The 22,500-nt window shown below is 48.1% G+C and overlaps 1 protein-coding gene across 1 annotated transcript in view; it reads left to right on the top strand.

Annotated features, from left to right (window-relative positions):
- The window catches only part of LOC139754737 (uncharacterized), a 379,522-nt gene that overhangs the window by 276,987 nt on the left and 80,035 nt on the right, over positions 1–22,500 (top strand). The window contains exon 4 of the mRNA XM_071672455.1: positions 15,386–15,539. Coding sequence (XP_071528556.1) covers positions 15,392–15,539 — 148 coding nt within the window. The 5' untranslated portion in view covers positions 15,386–15,391. The remainder of the gene's footprint in view (positions 1–15,385; positions 15,540–22,500) is intronic.

Below are 22,500 nucleotides of genomic sequence, written 5' to 3'. Positions count from 1 at the left end.
CCACACCCGAGCATGCTCGACACTCTGGTCGTGTGTGCAACAGCAATAGACTCTCCTCCCTTCCAAACCGCTCCGTAACTTACCTCACCCTTGCCTCACACTTCAGCAACCTCTGCTCACGGGTCTGTCCCAACCCCCAACGTATAGAACTTTGACAGACGACATACACATCGAAACGTCCCGACCTAGCTGTAAACACCCGACCTCCCAACTCAATCTTAAACGCCAGGTCCATCAGTCATACACACATCAGAAACCACACTCCCCAGAGAAATAAGAATCACGCCTTTCCCGTCTACGCTCCATTCCAAAGCAGTCAACAAGGTCCTTGATGCTTAAGATATTGCAACAGCGACAACGAAGACGCTTGACACTTAATATGCTCAGTTTGTTCTGCCGATCGGGCGATACTTCGACAAGCTGCTGCTGCTGCTGCTGCTGCGTCACGTGATTACTGTGTAACCGTTGGCAACTCAAGGGTGGTGGGCCGATTTGATACTTGTTTCTTTCCCTACCCAAGGGTGGTGGGCCGATTTGATACCTGTTTCTTTCCCTACCCAAGGATGGTGGGCTGATTTGATACCTGTTTCTTTCCCTACCCAAGGGTGGTGGGCCGTTTTGATAACTGTTTCTTTCCCTACCTAAGGGTGGTGGGCCGTTTTGATAACTGTTTCTTTCCCTACCCAAGGGGGGTGGGCCGTTTTGATAACTGTTTCTTTCCCTACCCAAGGGGTGGGGCCGATTTTGATACCTGTTTCTTTCCCTACCCAAGGGTGGTGGGCCGTTTTGATAACTGTTTCTTTCCCTACTCAAGGGTGGTGGGCCGTTTTGATACCTGTTTCTTTCCCTACCCAAGGGTGGTGGGCCGTTTTGATACCTGTTTCTTTCCCTACCCAAGGGTGGTGGGCCGTTTTGATAACTGTTTCTTTCCCTACTCAAGGGGGGTGGGCCGATTTGATACTGTTTCTTTCCCTACCCAAGGGTGGTGGGCCGTTTTGATAACTGTTTCTTACCCTTTTCTTTATCCGTTTCATAATTCCTCTCTATATTTCAGTTGAGGACCAGCCTTGATGTGGACTTTAGTCTGTGACTGGAGCCTCCAACAAATTAAAAAGAATCCCCAAATGGACTCCTGGGCTGGAATATATATATATAATATATATATATATATATATATATATATATATATATATATATATATATAATATATGATATTGTATATGTATGTGTATGTGCGTGTGTTTCTGTTTGTGTATATACATGTGGATATGGGTGGGTTGGGCCATTGCTCGTCTGTTTCCTTGCGCTATCTCGCAGACGGGGGAGACGGCGATTAAGTAAGATGATATATATATATTTATATATATATATATATATATATATATATATATATATATATATATATATAATATAATTAGTATATATAATTAGTTTAAGTTTAGAACTCGCTCTCCCCACTCTCTGCACAGTACAATTAGGTGATCACACACACACACACACACACACACACACACACCAGGTCGACCAGCTCCACCAGGTGGGAGGATGAACACCTAGGGTTTATTTAGGGTTTGGGTCCGATTGCAGGCCCTCACTGACCTATGGTCAGCAACGCTAACCACTGCACCAGATGCAGGCCCGTGCGCGCGCGCTCGCCCGTGTGTGTGTGTGGTGTGTGTGTGTGTTGTGTGTGGTGTTGTGTTGTGTGTGTGTCTGTGTTGTGTGTGTGTGTGTGTGTGTTGTGTGTGTGTTGTGTTGTGTGTGTGTGTGTGTGTGTGTGTGTGTGTGTGTGGTGGTTGTGTGTGTGTGTGTGTGTGTGTTGTGTGTGTGTGTGTTGTGTGTGTGTGTGTGTGTGTGTGTGTGTGTAACCTCCCCAACACTGGCGCCCCCAGACCGTCTCCCCACGGACGCCCTCCTCTCTCCCCTCACACGGGGTCCCTCCTTCAGCGTCTCCGGCAGAGGAACTTCTGTCATTAAGAGGCAGTAAACAGGTCCGCCCTCCCTCCCTCCCGCTTCCCTCCCTCCCTCCCTCCCTCCCTCCCTCCCTCCCTCCCGCTTCCCTCCCTCCCTCCCCATGATTTGGAAGTCAATAGTTCCACAAGAGTCTTCATCATCCCTCCCTCTTGAAGGTCTTCCTCCCTCCCTCCCTCCCTCCCTCCCTCCCTCCTCCTTCCCTCCCTCTACCATCTCGCCCTCCTCCAGGGACTCTCCATCCTCCCCACACCGCAGACCCTCCCTCTCGGAAGGGCCCTTCGTCCCTCACCATCATCTTCCCTCCAGGGTGTTTCCCTCCCCCCTTCCCTCCTCCATCACCAACGTCTTCCCTCCCTCCCTAGTGGCGTCCCCTCTCCTTCTTCATACCTGACCATCACGTTGCCTCAGATGGTCCCTCCTTCTTTCCCCTCCCCCTCCCTCCACTCCCTTTCACCACCCCCCTCTCCTCCCCTTCCAGGGACCGCCCTTTCTCTCTCTCTCTCTCTCTCTCTCTCTCTCTCTCTCTCTCTCTCTCTCTCTCTCTCTCTCTCTCTCTCTCTCCTTCAGGAGGTCAATCCATCCCTGGACTGACCTGTACCAGATCTTCCCCCCCCCAACCCCAACCCCACCACCCCCCTCCCCCTCCCTCGACACCCCCACCACACCCCACCTGATGAAGATGTATTGCCAGTGGGTAAAAAGCCCCCCCTCCCCCCCCGTTTTGACCTTCCACCCCTCTCATACCAAGGGGGCGGGGCGCCCCTCGCGCCCTTCGCGCACCTCGCGCCCCTCGCCCACGCCCGCTTCTCGTGTATTATCCCTCTCTCCGTATTCTTCCGGATGATCTGCTCATGTCGGAGATCCGGAGCTTCGAACCGTAGTCTCGGGACACACCCTTTATATCGAGTCTTTTAACTATGGGGCTTCGAAGTGTAGCGTCCAAGTTTCGACTCGTAAACTCACGAACTTTGGGTGGAGAAAGTTCTGTGGGGCTTTGATTCGTAGCGACGGAGCTTCGAGTCGTAGTTTCCAAGCTTCGGTTCATTGCTACGGAACTTCGAACCATAATTCCGGAGCTTTTTCGTTCCGTAGTTGTCGAACTTTAAACCGTAGCTTCGGAGCTTCGATTCTTAGCTCTGGGGCTTCGATTCTTACCTTAACCTTCGAATCTTAACTCATGAGCTTCGAAACGTAGTCCTGAAGCTTCGAACTCTAGCCTCAAGAGCTTCGAATGATATCCCCAGAGCTTCGAATCTTGAGTCCGAAGCTTCGAACTGAAGCAACAGAGCTTCGAATCTTGACTCCGAAGCTTCTAATTATACCTCCGGAGCTTCGAATCGAATTTCGGTGGATTACCAGCCCCGTGTTCCTACACCATCACTGTCCATGGAGGCAAGCAAACCCGGGTTCGAAGCCTGTCTCAGACGCTTGTCACGATGAATCAAGACACCGCGCCCCTGGTGGACGCTTTGGACATTAAATGTGACAACTTTAGGCTTGGAAGAATGGGTGCAAACATTTCATTCCAGTTTGAATTAGGATAAAGTAAAACATGTCCAACTGACTCAAAAGGGAGTCATTTTAACATTATAATTCGTTCAAGATTCTAAAAACTGGCTTTGGACTGAGAGGACTCATTTGCATACGCTGGAGTTTGAAGAACTTCGACCCTTTTTTTTTCGGGTGAGTGACGTAAGATGTTTATGTTTGGTTTGCACAATAGTGGCCTTTGAACTTCTGGGTTTTGTGGTTATGGTCAAGGAGAAGATGAGGGAGTAAATGCATTCGTGTGTGTTTATGTGATTCGTGCGTGTTTATGTGATTCTTGCGTGTTTATGCGATTCGTGTGTGTTTATGCGATTCGTGTGTTTATGTGATTCGTGCGTGTATATGTGATTCGTGCGTGTTTATGTGATTCGTGTGTGCTTATGCGATTCGTGTGTGTTTATGTGATTCGTGCGTTTTTATGTGATTCGTGTGTATTTATGTGATTCGTGCGTGTTTATGTGATTCGTGTGTGTGTATGTGATTCGTGTGTTTATTATGTGATTTGTACGTGCTTATGTGATTCGTGCACGCTGATAGCATTCATGCGTTTTAATGTGATGCGTGCATACTGCTGTTATTCGTACCTGCTGATATGATTCGTGCACACTTATGTGATTCATGTGCACTAATGTGATTCGTGCGCACTTATGTGATTCGTGCCTGCTGATGTGATTCGTATGTTCTTATGTGATTCGTGCTGTACATGCATGTTGATGTGATACGTGCATGCGGATATTATTCATGTGTCCTGACGTGATTCGTGCTTCTGGTGTGATTCCTCAAGGTCGTACCGTCGTGCTCAAGGATCGTACCGTCGTGCTCGAATCGTACCGTCGTGATCAAGGGTCATACCGTCGTGTTCACGGATCGTACCGTCGTGCTCAAGGATCGTACCGTCGTACTCACGGATCGTACCGTCGTGCTTAAGCGTCGTACCGTCGTACTCAAGGATCGTACCGTCGTGCTCAAGGATCGTACCGCTGTGCTCAAACATCGTACCGTCGTGCTCAAGCGTCGTACCGTCGTACTCAAACATCGTACCGTCGTGCTCAAGCGTCGTACCGTCGTACTCAAGGATCGTACCGTCGTGCTCTAGCGTCGCACCGTCGTGGTAGAAGGTGGTTTAACAAGAGGTGTTGGATGTCCCCATTTTACCGCAGTAATTTTAGTGGCGATCTTTTTGTTGCCAGTCTGTGGATGACTAGCACCACTCACAGCCCCAGGAAGAAAGGATTGTGATTCTCACTACGATTGACTCCTCCAGTGGGTGATGTAGGTGTTGGGTGTTCCATAGTGTCTTGCCATGTGTGCTGTGTGCACAACTTTGAGGCCTTCGTCAGGAGCAGTGTGGCTTTAAGCGCCTTCGTCAGCAGCAGCGTTGTTAGGGGGTTATCTGTGCTGTGTGCATGGCTACAAGTGCCTTCGTCAGGAGCAGTGGTGTTGGGGGGTCATGTGTGCTGTGTGCGTGGCTTTAAGGTCCTTCGTCAGGAGCAGTTGTGTTGGGGGGTTATCTGTGCTGTGTGCTTGGCTACAAGGGCCTTCGTCAGGAGCAGTTGTGTTGGGGGGTCATGTGTGCTGTGTGCACGACTTTGAGGCCTTCGTCAGGAGCAGTGGTGTTGGGGGTCATGTAGCTGTGTGCTTGGCTACAAAGGCCTTCGTCAGGAGCAGTGGTGTTGGGGGTCATGTAGCTGTGTGCTTGGCAACAAGGCCTTCGTCAGGAGCAGTGGTGTTGGGGGGGCTGTCTGTGTGCTGTGTGCTTGGCTACAAGGGCCTTCGTCAGGAGCAGTGGTGTTGGGGGGTCATGTGAGCTGTGTGCGTGGCTTTAAGGTCCTTCGTCAGGAGCAGCGGTGTTGGGGGGTTATCTGTGCTGTGTGCTTGGCTACAAGGGCCTTCGTCAGGAGCAGTGGTGTTGGGGGGTTATCTGTGCTGTGTGCTTGGCTACAAGGGCCTTCGTCAGGAGCAGTTGTGTTGGGGGGTCATGTGTGCTGTGTGCACGACTTTGAGGCCTTCGTCAGGAGCAGTGGTGTTGGGGGTCATGTAGCTGTGTGCTTGGCTACAAAGGCCTTCGTCAGGAGCAGTGGTGTTGGGGGTCATGTAGCTGTGTGCTTGGCAACAAGGCCTTCGTCAGGAGCAGTGGTGTTGGGGGGGCTGTCTGTGTGCTGTGTGCTTGGCTACAAGGGCCTTCGTCAGGAGCAGTGGTGTTGGGGGTTATCTGTGCTGTGTGCTTGGCTACAAGAGCCTTCGTCAGGAGCAGCGGTGTGGACGAGGGTGGGTCTCGGTTCACCGTCGTGTGTTCTTGCCTGTATGACCCTCAAACAACCGGCCATCTCCATATCCGGTGGGGTCCAGGGGCTGCTCCAGCCCGCTCTCCTCCTCCCCACCTTTTGCGCCTTTGTCTCTATCGATCTCGTACAACGCAGGAGGAGGAGGAGCTCACCTCCCCCTCCTTCAGTGCCTTCCAGACTGAATGTAAGACGAAAGTTCCGAAGAAGAGGAAGAAGAGTGAATGTAAGACGAAAGTTCCGAAGAAGAGGAAGAAGAGGAGAAGGATCACGAGACATCTTAGGTCTTCTTACTCCTTCAGGTTACTCCTTCAGGCTATGAGGATCGAAGTGCATAGATCTACGAACTGGAATAGGACGAAGAAATATATAAAAGGGTTTATACCGTCATTTAAGCAGGTTCTGGAGTGGCTTGGTTGGTCACCCGATGCCATCGGATAAGCTCTGAGATCATGTTAGATTAAAGTGATCGAGGGCGTCGCGTGAGGAAGGGCGTTTACCTGGACCTGTGTGTTATGTTAGATTAAAGTGATCGAGGGCGTTGCGTAAGGAAGGGCGTTTACCTGGACCTGTGTGTTATGTTAAAGTGATCGAGGGCGTTGCGTAAGGAAGGGCGTTTACCTGGACCTGTGTGTTATGTTAGATTAAAGTGATCGAGAGCGTCGCGTAAGGAAGGGCGTTTACCTGGACCTGTGTGTGTTTGTGTGTTTGTATGGACGCCACGACCCTTATCATTTCTCTTGTGGATCGACTGGGTCGTCAGAATGTGTGTATGTGTTTACTCTCACATATGTGGCTGGAGTACATATACGTCAGTTGTCCTTCGCCAGTGTTTCGAACGCAGTAAAGTCTGGAACGACTTGTGTTCAGGGGGAAAGTCTGGAACGACTTGTGTTCAGGGGAAAGTCTGGAACGACTTGTGTTTAGAGGGAAGTCTGGAAAAGGGAAAAGATAGCTTCAAACTACCTTCATGTCCCAATTGGTCAGACTTCCAGCCAGAGCCAAAGATACCGAACCAAATCAAAGATTAGAAATCATAAAAGTCTTCAACTTTTACTCACAAAATCGCCTCCTTTATATATATATATATATATATATATATATATATATATATATATATATATATATATATATATATATATATATATATAGGGAAGTTGTGTCTGATACACATTCATCTCTTGTGTCTCCCCTGATGATGTGATTATTACACGAAAGTGCACTTGGGAACTTTTCGTGTTTCATTTTCCCCCGTGGACTCATAGGAATATCTTGATCACGCGCAAAATTGTGATCCTTTCCAATATATATATATATATATCGTACAAGTTCCAAGATTTCGCCTCCAGTAGAGTAGCGACGACAAGTCGTCTTTTGGAGGCGTGAGTTGGGCCAGGCTGGAGGTGTGTGTCGTGTATGTGTGTCGTGTATGTGTGGGAGAAGGGCGTGTGAGGGCTGGCCCATGTCTACACCGGTATCTAACATGTCCGACACCAGGAGGAGGAGAAGAAGGAGGAGGGTGGTACCTGGCCACTGGCCCGGCTATGAATACTTACTTACCGCTCCTCCCTGGAACCTGGAGGCTCACCCGGAGGGGCTCCACTTCACCTGGAACCTGGAACCACCTGTTCTCCACGGACGCCTTGTACAGACCCGCCTGGAAGTCCCCTGGAACCTGCCATCTGTTGCAAGGCTACCTGAAGGCTCACCTGGAGGGGCTCCATTTCACCTGGAACCACCTGTTCTCCACGGACGCCTTGTACCGACCCGCCTGGAAGTCCCCTGGAACCTGGCATCTGTTGCAGGGCTACCTGAAGACTCACCTGGAGGGGCTACAATTCACCTGGAACCTGGAACTTGATGCACGGCCTCCTACAGACTCGCCTGGAAGTGGTCGATTCCCCTGGAACCTGCCATCTGTTGCACGGCTACCTGAAGGCTCACCTGGAGGGGCTACAATTCACGTGGAACCTGGAACTTGTGGCACGGCCTCCTACAGACTCGCCTGGAAGTGGTCGATTCCCCTGGAACCTGCCATCTGTTACATGGCTACCTGAAGACTCACCTGGAGGGGCTCCATTTCACCTGGAACCTGGAACTTGATGCACGGACGCCTTGTACAGACCCGCCTGGAAGTGGTCGATTCCCCTGGAACCTGGCGTCTGTTGCAGGGCTACCTGAAGACTCACCTGGAGGGGCTACAATTCACCTGGAACCTGGAACTTGTGGCACGGACGCCTCCAGACCCGCCTGGAAGTCATCTTAAGTCTCGCTGGAAAGATATTCGGAGGTTTTCCAGACTTCTAAAATAGTGAAGGATGACCTCGAGTCAAAGAATGGAGGGCCTATATAGACGTCCACCTTGAGGCATGTTCTGTGTCCACTTTGAGGCATGTTCTGTGTCCACCTTGAGGCATGTTCTGTGTCCACCTTGAAGCATGTTCTGTGTCCACCTAGAGGCATGTTCTGTGTCCACCTTGAGGCATGTTCTGTGTCCACCTTGAAGCATGTTCTGTGTCCACCTAGAGGCATGTTCTGTGTCCACCTTGAAGCATGTTCTGTGTCCACCTTGCGGCATGTTCTGTGTCCACCTTGAAGCATGTTCTGTGTCCACCTAGAGGCATGTTCTGTGTCCACCTTGAAGCTTGTTCTGTGTCCACCTTGAAGCATGTTCTGTGTCCACCTTGAAGCATGTTCTGTGTCCACCTAGAGGCATGTTCTGTGTCCACCTTGAGGCATGTTCTGTGTCCACCTTGAGGCATGTTCTGTGTCCACCTTGAAGCATGTTCTGTGTCCACCTAGAGGCATGTTCTGTGTCCACCTTGAGGCATGTTCTGTGTTCACCTTAAGGCATGTTCTGTGTCCACCTTGAAGCATGTTCTGTGTCCACCTTGAGGCATGTTCTGTGTCCACCTTGAAGCATGTTCTGTGTCCACCTTGAGGCATGTTTTGTGTCCACCTTGAAGCATGTTCTGTGTCCACCTTGAAGCTTGCTGTAGTTCGAGTTGCAGTACGACCCTTGAGCACGACGGTGCGACCTTTGAGCACGACGATACGACCCTTGAACACGACGATACGACCCTTGAACACGACGGTACGACTCTTGAACACGACGGTACGACTCTTGACCACGACGGTATACGACCCTTGACCACGACGGTATACGACCCTTGACACGACGGTATACGACCCTTGAACACGACGGTATACGACCCTTGAACACGACAGTATACGACCCCTTGAACACGACGATATACGACCCTTGACCACGACGGTATACGACCCTTGATCACGACGGTATACGACCCTTGAGCACGACGGTATACGACCCTTGAACACGACGGTATACGACCCTTGACCACGACGGTATACGACCCTTGACCACGACGGTATACGACCCTTGAGCACGACGGTATACGACCCTTGACCACGACGGTATACGACCCTTGACACGACGGTCGATACACCCTGATCACAGGTCTCCGTACCTCAGTGTCAGGGCGCGATCCGGTAACGACACCTTTTTAATCATATCGTTGGATTCGTCAGCCACAAGATCACATTCGACCACTCAAGTTGATGCTAACCCTTCAGCACAAGTAGAGCTTGACAGGTAGCATGAGCTTGACAGGTAGCATGTGCTTGACAGGTAGCATGTGCTTGACAGGTAGCATGAGCTTGACAGGTAGCATGTGCTTGACAGGTAACATGAGCTTGACAGGTAGCATGTGCTTGACAGGTAGCATATGCTTGACAGGTAGCATGAGCTTGACAGGTAGCATGTGCTTGACAGGTAGCATGTGCTTGACAGGTAGCATGAGCTTGACAGGTAGCATGTGCTTGACAGGTAACATGAGCTTGACAGGTAGCATGTGCTTGACAGGTAGCATATGCTTGACAGGTAGCATGTGCTTGACAGGTAGCATGAGCTTGACAGGTAGCATGTGCTTGACAGGTAGCATGAGCTTGACAGGTAGCATGTGCTTGACAGGTAGCATGAGCTTGACAGGTAGCATGTGCTTGACAGGTAGCATGTGCTTGACAGGTAGCATGTGCTTGACAGGTAGCATGTGCTTGACAGGTAGCATGTGCTTGACAGGTAGCATGAGCTTGACAGGTAGCATGTGCTTGACAGGTAGCATGTGCTTGACAGGTAGCATGAGCTTGACAGGTAGCATGTGCTTGACAGGTAGCATGAGCTTGACAGGTAGCATATGCTTGACAGGTAGCATGTGCTTGACAGGTAGCATGTGCTTGACATGTAGCATGAGCTTGACAGGTAGCATATGCTTGACAGGTAGCATGTGCTTGACAGGTAGCATGAGCTTGACAGGTAGCATGAGCTTGACAGGTAGCATGTGCTTGACAGGTAGCATGTGCTTGACAGGTAGCATGAGCTTGACAGGTAGCATGAGCTTGACAGGTAGCATGAGCTTGACAGGTAGCATGTGCTTGACAGGTAGCATGTGCTTGACAGGTAGCATGAGCTTGACAGGTAGCATGTGCTTGACAGCCAGCATATACATGACAGCCAGCATATACTTGACAGCCAGTTTATACATGACAGCTAGCATATACATGACCCAGCATATACTTGACAGCCAGCATATACTTGACAGCCACCATATACTTGACAGCCACCATATACTTGACAGCCACCATATACTTGACAGCCTGCATATACTTGACAGCCAGCATATACTTGACAGCCAGCATATACTTGACAGCTAGCATATACATAACCCAGCATATACTTGACAGCCAGCATATACATGACAGCCAGCTTATACATGACAGCTAGCATATACATGACCCAGCATATACTTGACAGCCAGCATATACCTGACAGCTAGCATATACTTGACAGCCAGCATATACATGACAGCCACCATATACTTGACAGCCACCATATACTTGACAGCCACCATATACTTGACAGCCTGCATATAGTTGACAGCCACCATATACTTGACAGCCAGCATATACTTGACAGCCAGCATATACATGACAGCCAGCATATACTTGACAGCCACCATATACTTGACAGCCTGCATATACATGACAACCAGCATATACTTGACAGCCACCATATACTTGACAGCCAGCATATGCTTGGCAACTAATATATACTTGACAGCCAGCATATACATGACAGCCACCATATACTTGACAGCCAGCATATACTAGCTGTGGGAAACGTAGGACCCACTTCGTCGTACGTCAGGATACGTCACTGTATAAGGAACGGAGGTGGTTGGACGTCTCACACCCTTTTGTGACGCACTGGTCTCGCCCGCCCAATCAGAGGAGGCGTGGTGGCCCATTGTGTGCTGGGGTTGTAACAACGTTGTTACAACGTTGTTTATCCTCTCTCTCTCTCTCTCATTCTCTCTCTCTTTCTGCTCTCTCTCTCTCTTCCTTTCTCTCTCTCTCTCTCCTTCGTCGGAGCTCCTTCTGCGTGTGTCCCATCGTGTGTCCGTCTGTCTCTCTTTCTCTCACCCACCCTCCCCCCACTTCCATGTGAAGGAGAGAGAGAGAGAGAGAGAGAGAGAGAGAGAGAGAGAGAGAGAGAGAGAGAGAGAGAGGAGAGAGAGAGAGAGTCTTTCAGCCACGATCCCAGTTCCCTCACATCGACCATTCGTTCAATTCCTCACGTCTTTATTTCTGTCTCCTTCTCCAGGAGACGTCTGTTTTATCGTGGTCAGTTATTTCAGTTATTTATTTAGTTATTTATTCATTTATTTATTCGGTAGGTTGATTTAGGAAGAGGTGGAGAAGGGCCCAGGGGTATGAGTCCCTCCGTGGGGGTGTGAGGAGGAGAAGGGAACAGCTCCAGCCCAGCCCTCCCTCACCTCTCCCTCCCTCACCTCTCCCTCCCTCACCTCTCCCTCCCTCACCTCTCCCTCACCTCTCACCTCCCTCACCTCTCCCTCACCTCTCCCTCTCCCTCTCCCTCCCTCGCTGTTACCACTCTCACACCCACAACAGTTCCCCTCCTTCCCCATACTTCCCTCCACCTCCCCTCCTCCTTCTCTTCCCACTGGAAGGAGGGACTCCCTCCCTCCTCCCTCCTCCTCACCCGCCTGTGACATCGTGGGACATCCTCTGGCCTCTTGATGTCACTCATAGTTTTTGTTATGTTGGGCATCAGCATAGCCATGTTGGGCATCTACATAGCCATGTTGGGCATCAACATCACCTTATCGGACATCAGCATAGCCATGTTGGACGTCAACAGAGCCATGTTGGACATCAGCATAGCCATGTTGGGCATTAACATAGCCATGTTGGGCATCAGCATAGCCATGTTGGGCATCAGCATAGCCATGTTGGGCATCAACATAGCCATGTTGGGCGTCAACATAGCCATGTTGGGCATCAGCATAGCCATGTTGGGCATCAACATCACCTAATCGGACATCATCATAGCCATGTTGGCCATCAACATAGCCTTGTTGGCCATCAATATTGCCATGTTGGCCATCAACATAGCCATGCTGGACATCAACATAGCCATTTTCAACATCACCATTGTCGTGGGCATCAACATAGCCATGTTGGGCATTAACATCACCATATCGGACATCAGCATAGCCATGTTGGCCATTAACATAGCCATGTTGGACATCAGCATAGCCATGTTGGGCATCAACATAGCCATGTTGGGCATCAACATAGCCATGTTGGCAATCAGCATAGCCATGTTGGCCATCAGCGTAGCCATGTTGGGCATCAGAATAGCCATGTTGGGCATTAGCATAGCCATGTTGGGCATCAACATAGCCATGTTGGGCATCAACATCACCTTATCGGACATCAGCATAGCCATGTTGGACGTCAACATAGCCATGTTGGGCATCAGCATAGCCATGTTGGGCATCAACATTGCCATGTTGGGCATCAATATAGCCGTGTTGGCCGTCAACATAGCCATGTTGGACGTCAACATAGCCATGTTGGCCATCAACATAGCCATGTTGGCCATCAATATTGCCATGTTGGCCATCAATATTGCCATGTTGGCCATCAACGTATCCATGTTGGACATCAACATTGCCATTTTCAACATCACTATTGTCGTGGGCATCAACATAGCCATGTTGGACATCAGCATAGCCATGTTGGGCATCAGCATAGCCATGTTGGGCATCAGCATAGCCATGTTGGGCATCAAATTATCCATGTTGGACGTCAACATATCCATGTTGGTCAACATAGCCATGTTGGCCATCAACATTGCCATGTTGGACGTCAGCATAGCCGTGTTGGGCATCATCATAGCCATGTTAGACATCAACATAGCCATGTTGGACGTCAACATAGCCATGTTGGACGTCAGCATAGCCATGTTTGACATCAGCATAGCCGTGTTGGGCATCAACATAGCCATGTTGGGCATCAATATAGCCATGTTGGACGTCAACATAGCCATGTTGGACGTCAACATAGCCATGTTGGGCATCAACCTAGCCACATATGTCCACCTATGTGTATTGTGTATCAGTGTTGCCATGACTGTGGTCAGATTGCATTTCAGCATCGTTGCCATATGTGTATGACCATTGTATACTGTATGTATAAACACACGTCCTATCCCTCGCCTTGTGTCCCTCTATCCCCTCTAGTCACCTTCTATCCCTCGCCTTGTGTCCCTCTATCCCCTCTAGTCACCGTCTATTCCTCGTCTTGTGTCCCTCTATCCCCTCTAGTCACCGTCTATCCCTCGCCTTGTGTCCCTCTATCCCCTCTAGTCACCGTCTATCCCTCGCCTTGTGTCCCTCTATCCCCTCTAGTCACCGTCTATCCCTCGCCTTGTGTCCCTCTATCCCCTCTAGTCACCGTCTATCCCTCGCTTTGTGTCCCTCTATCCCATCTAGTCACCGTCTATCCCTCGCCTTGTGTCCCTCTATCCCCTCTAGCCACCGTCTATCCCTCGCCTTGTGTCCCTCTATCCCCTCTAGCCACCGTCTATCCCTCGCCTTGTGTCCCTCTATCCTTCTCTCTAGTCACCGTCTATCCCTCGCCTTGTGTCCCTCTATCCCCTCTAGTCACCGTCTATCCCTCGCCTTGTGTCCCTCTATCCTCCCCTCTAGTCACCGTCTATCCCTCGCCTTGTGTCCCTCTATCCCCTCTAGTCACCGTCTATCCCTCGCCTTGTGTCCCTCTATCCCCTCTAGTCACCGTCTATCCCTCGCCTTGTGTCCCTCTATCCCCTCTAGTCACCGTCTATCCCTCGCCTTGTGTCCCTCTATCCTCCCCTCTAGTCACCGTCTATCTATCCATCCCCCTCTTCATGATCGACTATCCACCATCCTTGTATCCCAAATCATTCCCCCCTATCCCAGCTATTACTATCATCCCTATCCTCTCTCTCTCTCTCTCTCTCTCTCTCTCTCTCTCTCTCTCTCTCTCTCTCTCCCCTCCCATGTCTCTCTCTCTCTCCCTCCCTCCCCTATCTCTCTCCCTCCCTCTTTCTTCCCTCCCCTATCTCTCTCCCTCCCTCTTTCTTCCCTCCCCTATCCCTCTCCCTTCCTCTTTCTTCCCTCCCCTACCTCTCTCCCTCCCTCTTTCTTCCCTCCCGTATCTCTCTCCCTCCCTTCCCCTATCTCTCTCCCTCCCTCTTTCTTCCCTCCCGTATCTCTCTCCCTCCCTTCCCCTATCTCTCTCCCTCCCTCTTTCTTCCCTCCCGTATCTCTCTCCCTCCCTTCCCCTATCTCTCTCCCTCCCTCTTTCTTCCCTCCCGTATCTCTCTCCCTCCCTTCCCCTATCTCTCTCCCTCCCTCTTTCTTCCCTCCCGTATCTCTCTCCCTCCCTCTTTCTTCCCTCCCGTATCTCTCTCCCTCCCTCTTTCTTCCCTCCCGTATCTCTCTCCCTCCCTTCCCCTATCTCTCTCCCTCCCTCTTTCTTCCCTCCCGTATCTCTCTCCCTCCCTTCCCCTATCTCTCTCCCTCCCTCTTTCTTCCCTCCCCTATCTCTCTCTCCCTCCCTCTCTCTTCCCTCCCCTATCCCTCTCCCTCCTTCTTTCTTCCCTCCCGTATCTCTCTCCCTCCCTTCCCTATCTCTCTCCCTCCCTCTTTCTTCCCTCCCGTATCTCTCTCCCTCCCTTCCCCTATCTCTCTCCCTCCCTCTTTCTTCCCTCCCCTATCTCTCTCCCTCCCTCTTTCTTCCCTCCCCTATCCCTCTCCCTCCCTCTTCCCTCCCCTATCTCTCTCCCTCCCTCTTTCTTCCCTCCCGTATCTCTCTCCCTCCCTTCCCCTATCTCTCTCCCTCCCTCTTTCTTCCCGCCCCTATCTCTCTCTCCCTCCCTCTCTCTTCCCTCCCCTATCCCTCTCCCTCCCTCTTTCTTCCCTCCCGTATCTCTCTCCCTCCTTCCCCTATCTCTCTCCCTCCCTCTTTCTTCCCTCCCCTATCTCTCTCCCTCCCCTTTCTTCCCTCTCCCTCTCCCTCTCATTCCCTCCCTTCCCCTACCCCCATCTACCCTCCTCCACACACACACACACACACACACACCCGTGTCCGCGCGGAGAGGAGGAAGGGACGCGCGCCTCACTAACCCTTCTCGTCTAACCCCTTCCCTGCAGGTGAGGATGATTGGAGCGATGCCGGCGGTGGCTGTGCGCCAGCAAAGGAAGCACGTGCGCCACGAGGAGCAACAGCAACAGCAACAGCAACAGCAACAGCAACACAAACACCGACCCAACACCCTCACCATTGAAGCCAATTCTAGCTTCCCAGGTAACCCCAGGCGCGCTCTCGTGTGTGTGTGTGTGGCTCCTCCTCCTTCTCTTCCTCCTCCTTCTGCTGCTGCTGCTTCTCCTCCTCCCTCACTCACTCACCTCTCTCTCTCTCTCTGGCGTCACCACGCCCACACCCACACGCCCCTCTCACTCACATCAACACCCACACACCCACACGCCCCTCTCACTCACTTCAACACCAACACCCCCACGCCCCTCTCACTCACATCAACACACACACACCCACGCCCAAATCAGCACCTACACCCACACACCCACGCCCAAATCAGCACCTACACCTACACCTACCACCTCCCCACACACACGCCCTCACTGTCGCAGGGAGAGAACATGTAAGGGTTCAACAGAGGGAGAACATGTAGGGGTTCAGCAGGGGGGAGAGAACATGTAGGGGTTCAGCAGGGGGAGAACATGTAGGGGTTCAGCAGGGGGAGAACGTGTAGGGGTTCAACAAGGGGAGAGAACATGCAGTTCAGCATGGGAGAGAACATGCAGGGCTTAAGCGTGGGGAGAGAACTCGCAGGGAGAAAACATGCAGGGGTTCAACATAGGGAGAGAACATGCATGAGTTCAACATGGGGAGAGAACATGCAGGAGTTCAGTAGGGAGAAAACATGCAGGGGTTCAACATGGGGAGAGAACATGCAGGGGTTCAACATGGGGAGAGAACATGCAGGGGTTCAACATGGGGAGAGAACATGCAGGGGTTCAGCAGGGAGAAAACATGCAGGGGTTCAACATGGGGAGAGAACATGCAGGGGTTCAACATGGGGAGAGAACATGCAGGGGTTCAACATGGGGAGAGAACATGCAGGGGTTCAGCATGGGGAGAGAACATGCATGAGTTAAACATGGGGAGAGAACATGCAGGAGTTCAGCAGGGAGAAAACATGCAGGGGTTCAACATGGGGAGAGAACATGCAGGGGTTCAACATGGGGAGAGAACATGCAGGGGTTCAGCAGGGAGAAAACATGCAGGGGTTCAACATGGGGAGAGAACATGCAGGGGTTCAACATGGGGAGAGAACATGCAGGGGTTCAACATGGGGAGAGAACATGCAGGGGTTCAACATGGGGAGAGAACATGCAGGGGTTCAACAGGGAGAGATAATGCAGGGGTTCAGCAGGGAAGGGAAAACAGCTTTTCACTACTATTGTGTTGCTCCGTCCTTAACTTTATCGTGATATATGTATATAGATAGATAGATAGATGGATAGATAGACTAATAGATAGATAAGTTAGCAGACCTTTTAGAAGAATATTAGAAAGTCATAGACGGTGTGTGTGTGTGTGGTGTGTGTGTGTGTGTGTGTCTGTCTGTCTGTCTTTGTCTGTCTGTCTGTCTGTAAGGACCACAAGTGTAATCCTCTCATTAAATGTAATCATTATCACAGTAAATGTAATTATTATTCTCACGGTAAATGTAATTAGATCATTTAGGTTTAGACGAAGAGGATCCACTGAATTCCATGAATATTTTCAGTACAGACGAACACCCACAGAAATATCTTCTCTTATTTCAATAGTAACAAAGTTCATTTAAACCGCTTAATGGGGGCTCCTTTACCTCCCTTGTATATATAAATCAGTTATACAACACGACCCTATTCATTTGAACCCATGGACCATGTAATTCGAGGGTGACCTAAGACAGCTGGACGCTCCTCTGAGGGGTCACGGGCAGGTCAAGGTCAAATTGTGGGGTCATCATGGAGCAAAGGTTGAATTTGCTTTGACCCTGGTCATGTTTGGTTTGAAAACGAAACACTGTTAGAAGAGAAACAAGTTGGTACGAGTCTTAACTAAATAATGAGTTAGACACAGAAGTATATATATATATATATATAATATATATATATATATATATATATATATATAATATTATATATATATTATATATATATATATATAATATGTAAGAACGGACGAAGAAATTGCCCCATTCGACACTCGTCCATTTTCGACATATAATGTGCCGGGTCCACAGCTCCCTATTCATAGTCAGGTCCCACAAAGCTTTCTGTGGTTTCTTACGCCCTGGTGTAGCCCGATGACAAAACGTCGCCCCCTGTATACCCCTCTAAAAGCAAGGGGGATAAAAAGTGGATGCTCACATTACAGAGGTATATGTTTGTTAAGTTTACCTGGTAAGTTGTACGGGAGATGAGTGAGGGAGAGTGTGGTGGCATGTTCAGACCCTCAGACTGGGGAGGGACAGTATGGTTTCAGGAGCGGTTGAGGTAATGTGGGTCATGTGTTTGGTTTTGAAGACGGGTTTGTATGTGGTATCTGTGGGTCTGGAGCTAGCGTATGATAGGGTTGATAGAGATGCTGTTTGGAATATGTTACGAGTGTTTGGTGTGGCAGGAAGGACGTTCGTAGGGAAGAGTTTTTATGGAGAGATTAAGGTGCGTGTGTGCGAAAAGGAAGAAAGGAGGGTGAGTGGTTCCAGGTGAATGTGGGTCTGAGGCAGGGTTGTGGGATGTAGCCATGGCTGTTTAATCCGTCTATGGATAGGTTGGTGAGGGAGGTGAATGCAGAGGTCTTGGAAAGAGGACCAGGTATGCAGTAAGGTGGGCTGGGAGGTGCGTCAGTTGTTTTGCTGATGACCTGGGGCTGGTGGTAGCTTCGAGTGAGAAAGAGCAGAACCGATGTCTGAGTTTGGACTAGACTGTGAAAGAAGAAAGCTGAGAGTAAATGTGAATAAAAGCACGGTTTTTAGGTTTCAGAGTAGTGAGAGTTTGAGTATTGGAGAGAGAGATAGAGGTTAGTTTGAGTGTGAGTTTAAGTGGATAGCATCTGGAGGAAGTGAAGTGTTCTAAACCTGGGAGTGGATGTGACAGCGAATGGAAATATAGGTGCTGAAGTGAGCCATATGGTGGGTGAGGGGGCGGAGGTCTTCAGTGCACTGAGGAATGTGCGAAAAGAGAGGTCACTATGGTCTGTGAGGGCAAAGATGGGTATGTTTGATGGTATAGTGGTCGCGTCGGCCTCAGATGACAGAGGGTAGAAGAGGGTGAATATGTTGGAAAGTCTGTGTTTGAGGGCAGTATGTGGTGTGAGGAGGGTATGGTAGGGTAAAAGAGAGATGTGGTAATAAGAGGAGTGTGTATGAGAGAGCTGAAGAGGGTGTGCTGAAATGGTTTGGACATACTTAGAGGATTATTAAGGGGATATACATGTAGTGGAGGGAACAAGGAAAACGGAGAACCAAGGAGGAAGTGGAAGAATGGAGTGAAAGAAGCAAGAGGGTGTGATGCGTGCAAGGGACAGAGCGAAATGATGCATTGTGATATAAAGGGGGCGACGTGCCGTTAATAAATTGAACTTGGAAGGGTCTGTGGGGCCTGGTTATGAACAAGTTGTTTCAGTGCATTATACATGACATCATCTTGAAAGTGAATGGGAATGAATAAAGCCATTTCTTCTTCTGTTCCTGACGCTAACTCTAGAAGCAGCGAATAAGAACGAGATGATAAATATATATAATTATATATATAAAATATATATATATATATATATATATATATATATATATATATATATATGTATATATATATATATATATATATATATATATATATATATATATATATATATATATATATATATATATATATATATATTTGGAAAGGATCACAATTTTGCGCGTGATCAAGATATTCCTATGAGTCCACGGGGAAAATGAAACACGATAAGTTGTCAGGTGCACTTTCGTGTAATAATCACATCATCAGGGGAGACACAGGAGAGAGATATAACAGTCAGTTGATATACATCGAAGAGACGAAGCTAGGACGCCATTTGGTAAACATGCGATTCTCCATATTTACCAAATGGCGTCCTAGCTTCGTCTCTTCGATGTATATCAACTGACTGTTATATTTCTCTCTTGTGTCTCCCCTGATGATGTGATTATTACACGAAAGCGCACTTGGGAACTTATCGTGTTTCATTTTCCCCCGTGGACTCATAGGAATATATATATATATATATATATATATAATATATATATATATATATATATATATATATTTACAGTTTTGTCGAAGGTGATAGACTGGAAGTTAATTGTAACAGGAGAATCTAAGGGGAAAGGTTAATTGTAACAGGAGAATCTAAGGGGAAAGGTTAATTGTAACAGGTGAATCTAAGGGAAAAGGTTAATTGTAACAGGAGAATCTAAGGGGAAATGGTTAATTGTAACAAGAGAATCTAAGGGAAAAGGTTAATTGTAACAGGAGAATCTAAGGGAAAAAGGTTAATTGTAACAGGAGAATCTAAGGGAAAAGTTAATTGTAACAGGAGAATCTAAGGGAAAAGGTTAATTGTAACAGGAGAATCTAAGGGAAAAGGTTAATTGTAACAGGAGAATCTAAGGGAAAAGTTAATTGTAACAGAGAATCTAAGGGAAAGAAGTTCATTGTAACAGGAGAATCTAAGGGAAGAGTTAATTGTAACAGGAGAATCTAAGGGGAAAGGTTAATTGTAACAAGGTGAATCCCAAGGAAAGGATTAATTGTAACAGGAGAATCTAAGGAAGAAGTTAATTGTAACAAGAGAATCTAAGGGAAAGAAGTTCATGTACGGAGAATCTAGGGAAGAGTTTAATTGTAACAGGGAATCTAAGGGAAAGGTTAATTGTAACAGGAGAATCTAAGGGAAAGAAGTTAATTGTAAAGGAGATCTAAAGGGAAAGAAGTTCAATTGTAACAGAGTCTAAGGGGAAAGTAATGTAACAGGAGAATCTAGGGAAAAAGGGTTATGTAAACAGGGAATCAAGGAAAAGGTGTAAATGTAACGGGAATCTAAGGGAAAGAAGTTAATTGTAACAGAGAATCTAAGGAAAGAAGTTCTTGTAACGGAGAATCTAAGGGAAAGTTAAATGTAACGGAGAATCTAAGGGAAAAGTTAATGTAACAGAAAATCTAAGGGAAAAGTGTATGTAACTGGAGAATCTAGGAAAGGTACGTAACCAGGTGAATCGTAAGGGAATGGTTAATTTGTTAACCCAGGTGACCATGGAAGAGATTTGTACGAAGTAATGGGTCGTGTGTGGTTGTCCATACGAATCTAGGTGAGGAACGATACGCGTGATTAGGGTCGTATACCGTCGTGCTCAAGGGTCGTTACCGTCGTGCTCAGGTCGTATACGCGTGTCAAGGGTCGTATACCGTCGTGTCAAGGGTGTTACCGTCTGTCAAGGGTCGTATACCGTCGTGGTCAAGGGTCGTATACCGTCGGCTCAAGGGTCGTATACCGTCGTGGTCAAGGGTCGATACCGTCGTGCTCAAGGGTCGTATACCGTCGTGGTCAAGGTCGTATACCGTCGTGCTCAAGGGTCGTATACCGTCGTGGGTCAAGGGTCGTACTCCGTGGTCAAGGGTCGTATACCGTCGTGGTCAAGGGTCGTTATCCGTCGTGGTCAAGGGTCGTATACCGTCGTGGTCAAGGGTCGTATACCGTCGTGCTCAAGGTCGTATACCGTCGTGGTCAAGGGTCGTATACCGTCGTGGTCAAGGGTCGTATACCGTCTGGTCAAGGGTCGTATACGTCGGGTCAAGGGTCGTATACCGTCGTGGTCAAGGGTCGTATACGTCTGGTTCAAGGGTCGTATACCGTCGGTCAGGTCGTACCGTCGTGCTCAAGGGTCGTATACCGTCGTGTTCAAGGATCGTACCGTCGTGCTCGAGGGTCGTACCATCCTGTTCAGGTGTTGTACCGTCCAGCCCAAGCGCTGTACCGTCTTTCGCAGGATATCGTACCGTCCTGTTGGTGGATCGTACCGTGTTGGTGTTCTAAGGGTTGCCAAATGAAAGCGTCTGTGGTACCAGTTTTATATATATATATATATATATATATATATATTTTATAATATATATATATATATAAACATCGAAGGGACGAAGCTAGGACGCCATTTGGTAAACATGTGATATATATATATATATATATATATATATATTATATATATAATATATAATATATATATATATATATATAATATATATATATTTATATATATTTATTGTTAATCGTTAATCATATATCGTATAGGCAGTTATAAGATATCACTATTACTTTAGTAGCAACCAGATGTGCGAAAGGTCATTGAAACAGTAAACAATGGATGAAAAGATTTATTATTTACTTTTAGAAATGGATAAAAAGATTTATTATTTTCGTGTAGATATGGATGAAAAGATTTATTATTTACCTGTGGATATGGATAAAAAGATTTATTATTATTATCCTATAGATTTATGGATGAAAAGATTTATTATTATTATTAACCTATAGATTTATGGATAAAAAGATTTATCATTTACCTGTAGATATGGATAAAAAGATTTATTATTTTCGTGTAGATATGGATAAAAAGATATATTATTTTCGTGTAGATATGGATAAAATGATGTATCATTTACCTGTAGATATGAATAAAAAAAAAAATATTATTTTCTTGTTGATATGGATGAAAAGATATATTATTATTTTCGTCTAGATTAATGGATAAAAAGATTTATTATTTTCGTGTAGATATGGGACGGGAGAGGGTGGGTGAACTGGAGGATCAAGGGTGTGGGTGTGGGTGATGGCGGTGTGGGAAGGGGCTAAGGGTTATGCTGTTGTGGGGGAGGGAGGGACGGAGGTTGAGACAGGTGAGGAGGGAGGAGGGAAATGACTGGAAGTAAACAGCGACTGAGATGACTCAACCTTCCACAAACACCCACACACATACACACCCACCCACACACACACCCACACACCCACCCACTGACACCCACACACACAAAGTACTGTTAAGTAGTATATCGATAGATAGCTTGATAGACTAACAAAGTAGATGATTGTAGATGTATCTAGCTGTATAAGTAGATGATTGTAGATGTATTTAGCTGTATAAGTAGGTGTAGAGAAAGGCCATTTGATTTAG

This window comes from Panulirus ornatus, chromosome 17, assembly GCF_036320965.1.
Source record: "Panulirus ornatus isolate Po-2019 chromosome 17, ASM3632096v1, whole genome shotgun sequence".
Taxonomy (NCBI): domain Eukaryota; kingdom Metazoa; phylum Arthropoda; class Malacostraca; order Decapoda; family Palinuridae; genus Panulirus; species Panulirus ornatus.
The sequence above is the reverse complement of the archived record's forward strand: the minus strand, read 5'-3'. Positions and strand labels throughout refer to the sequence as shown.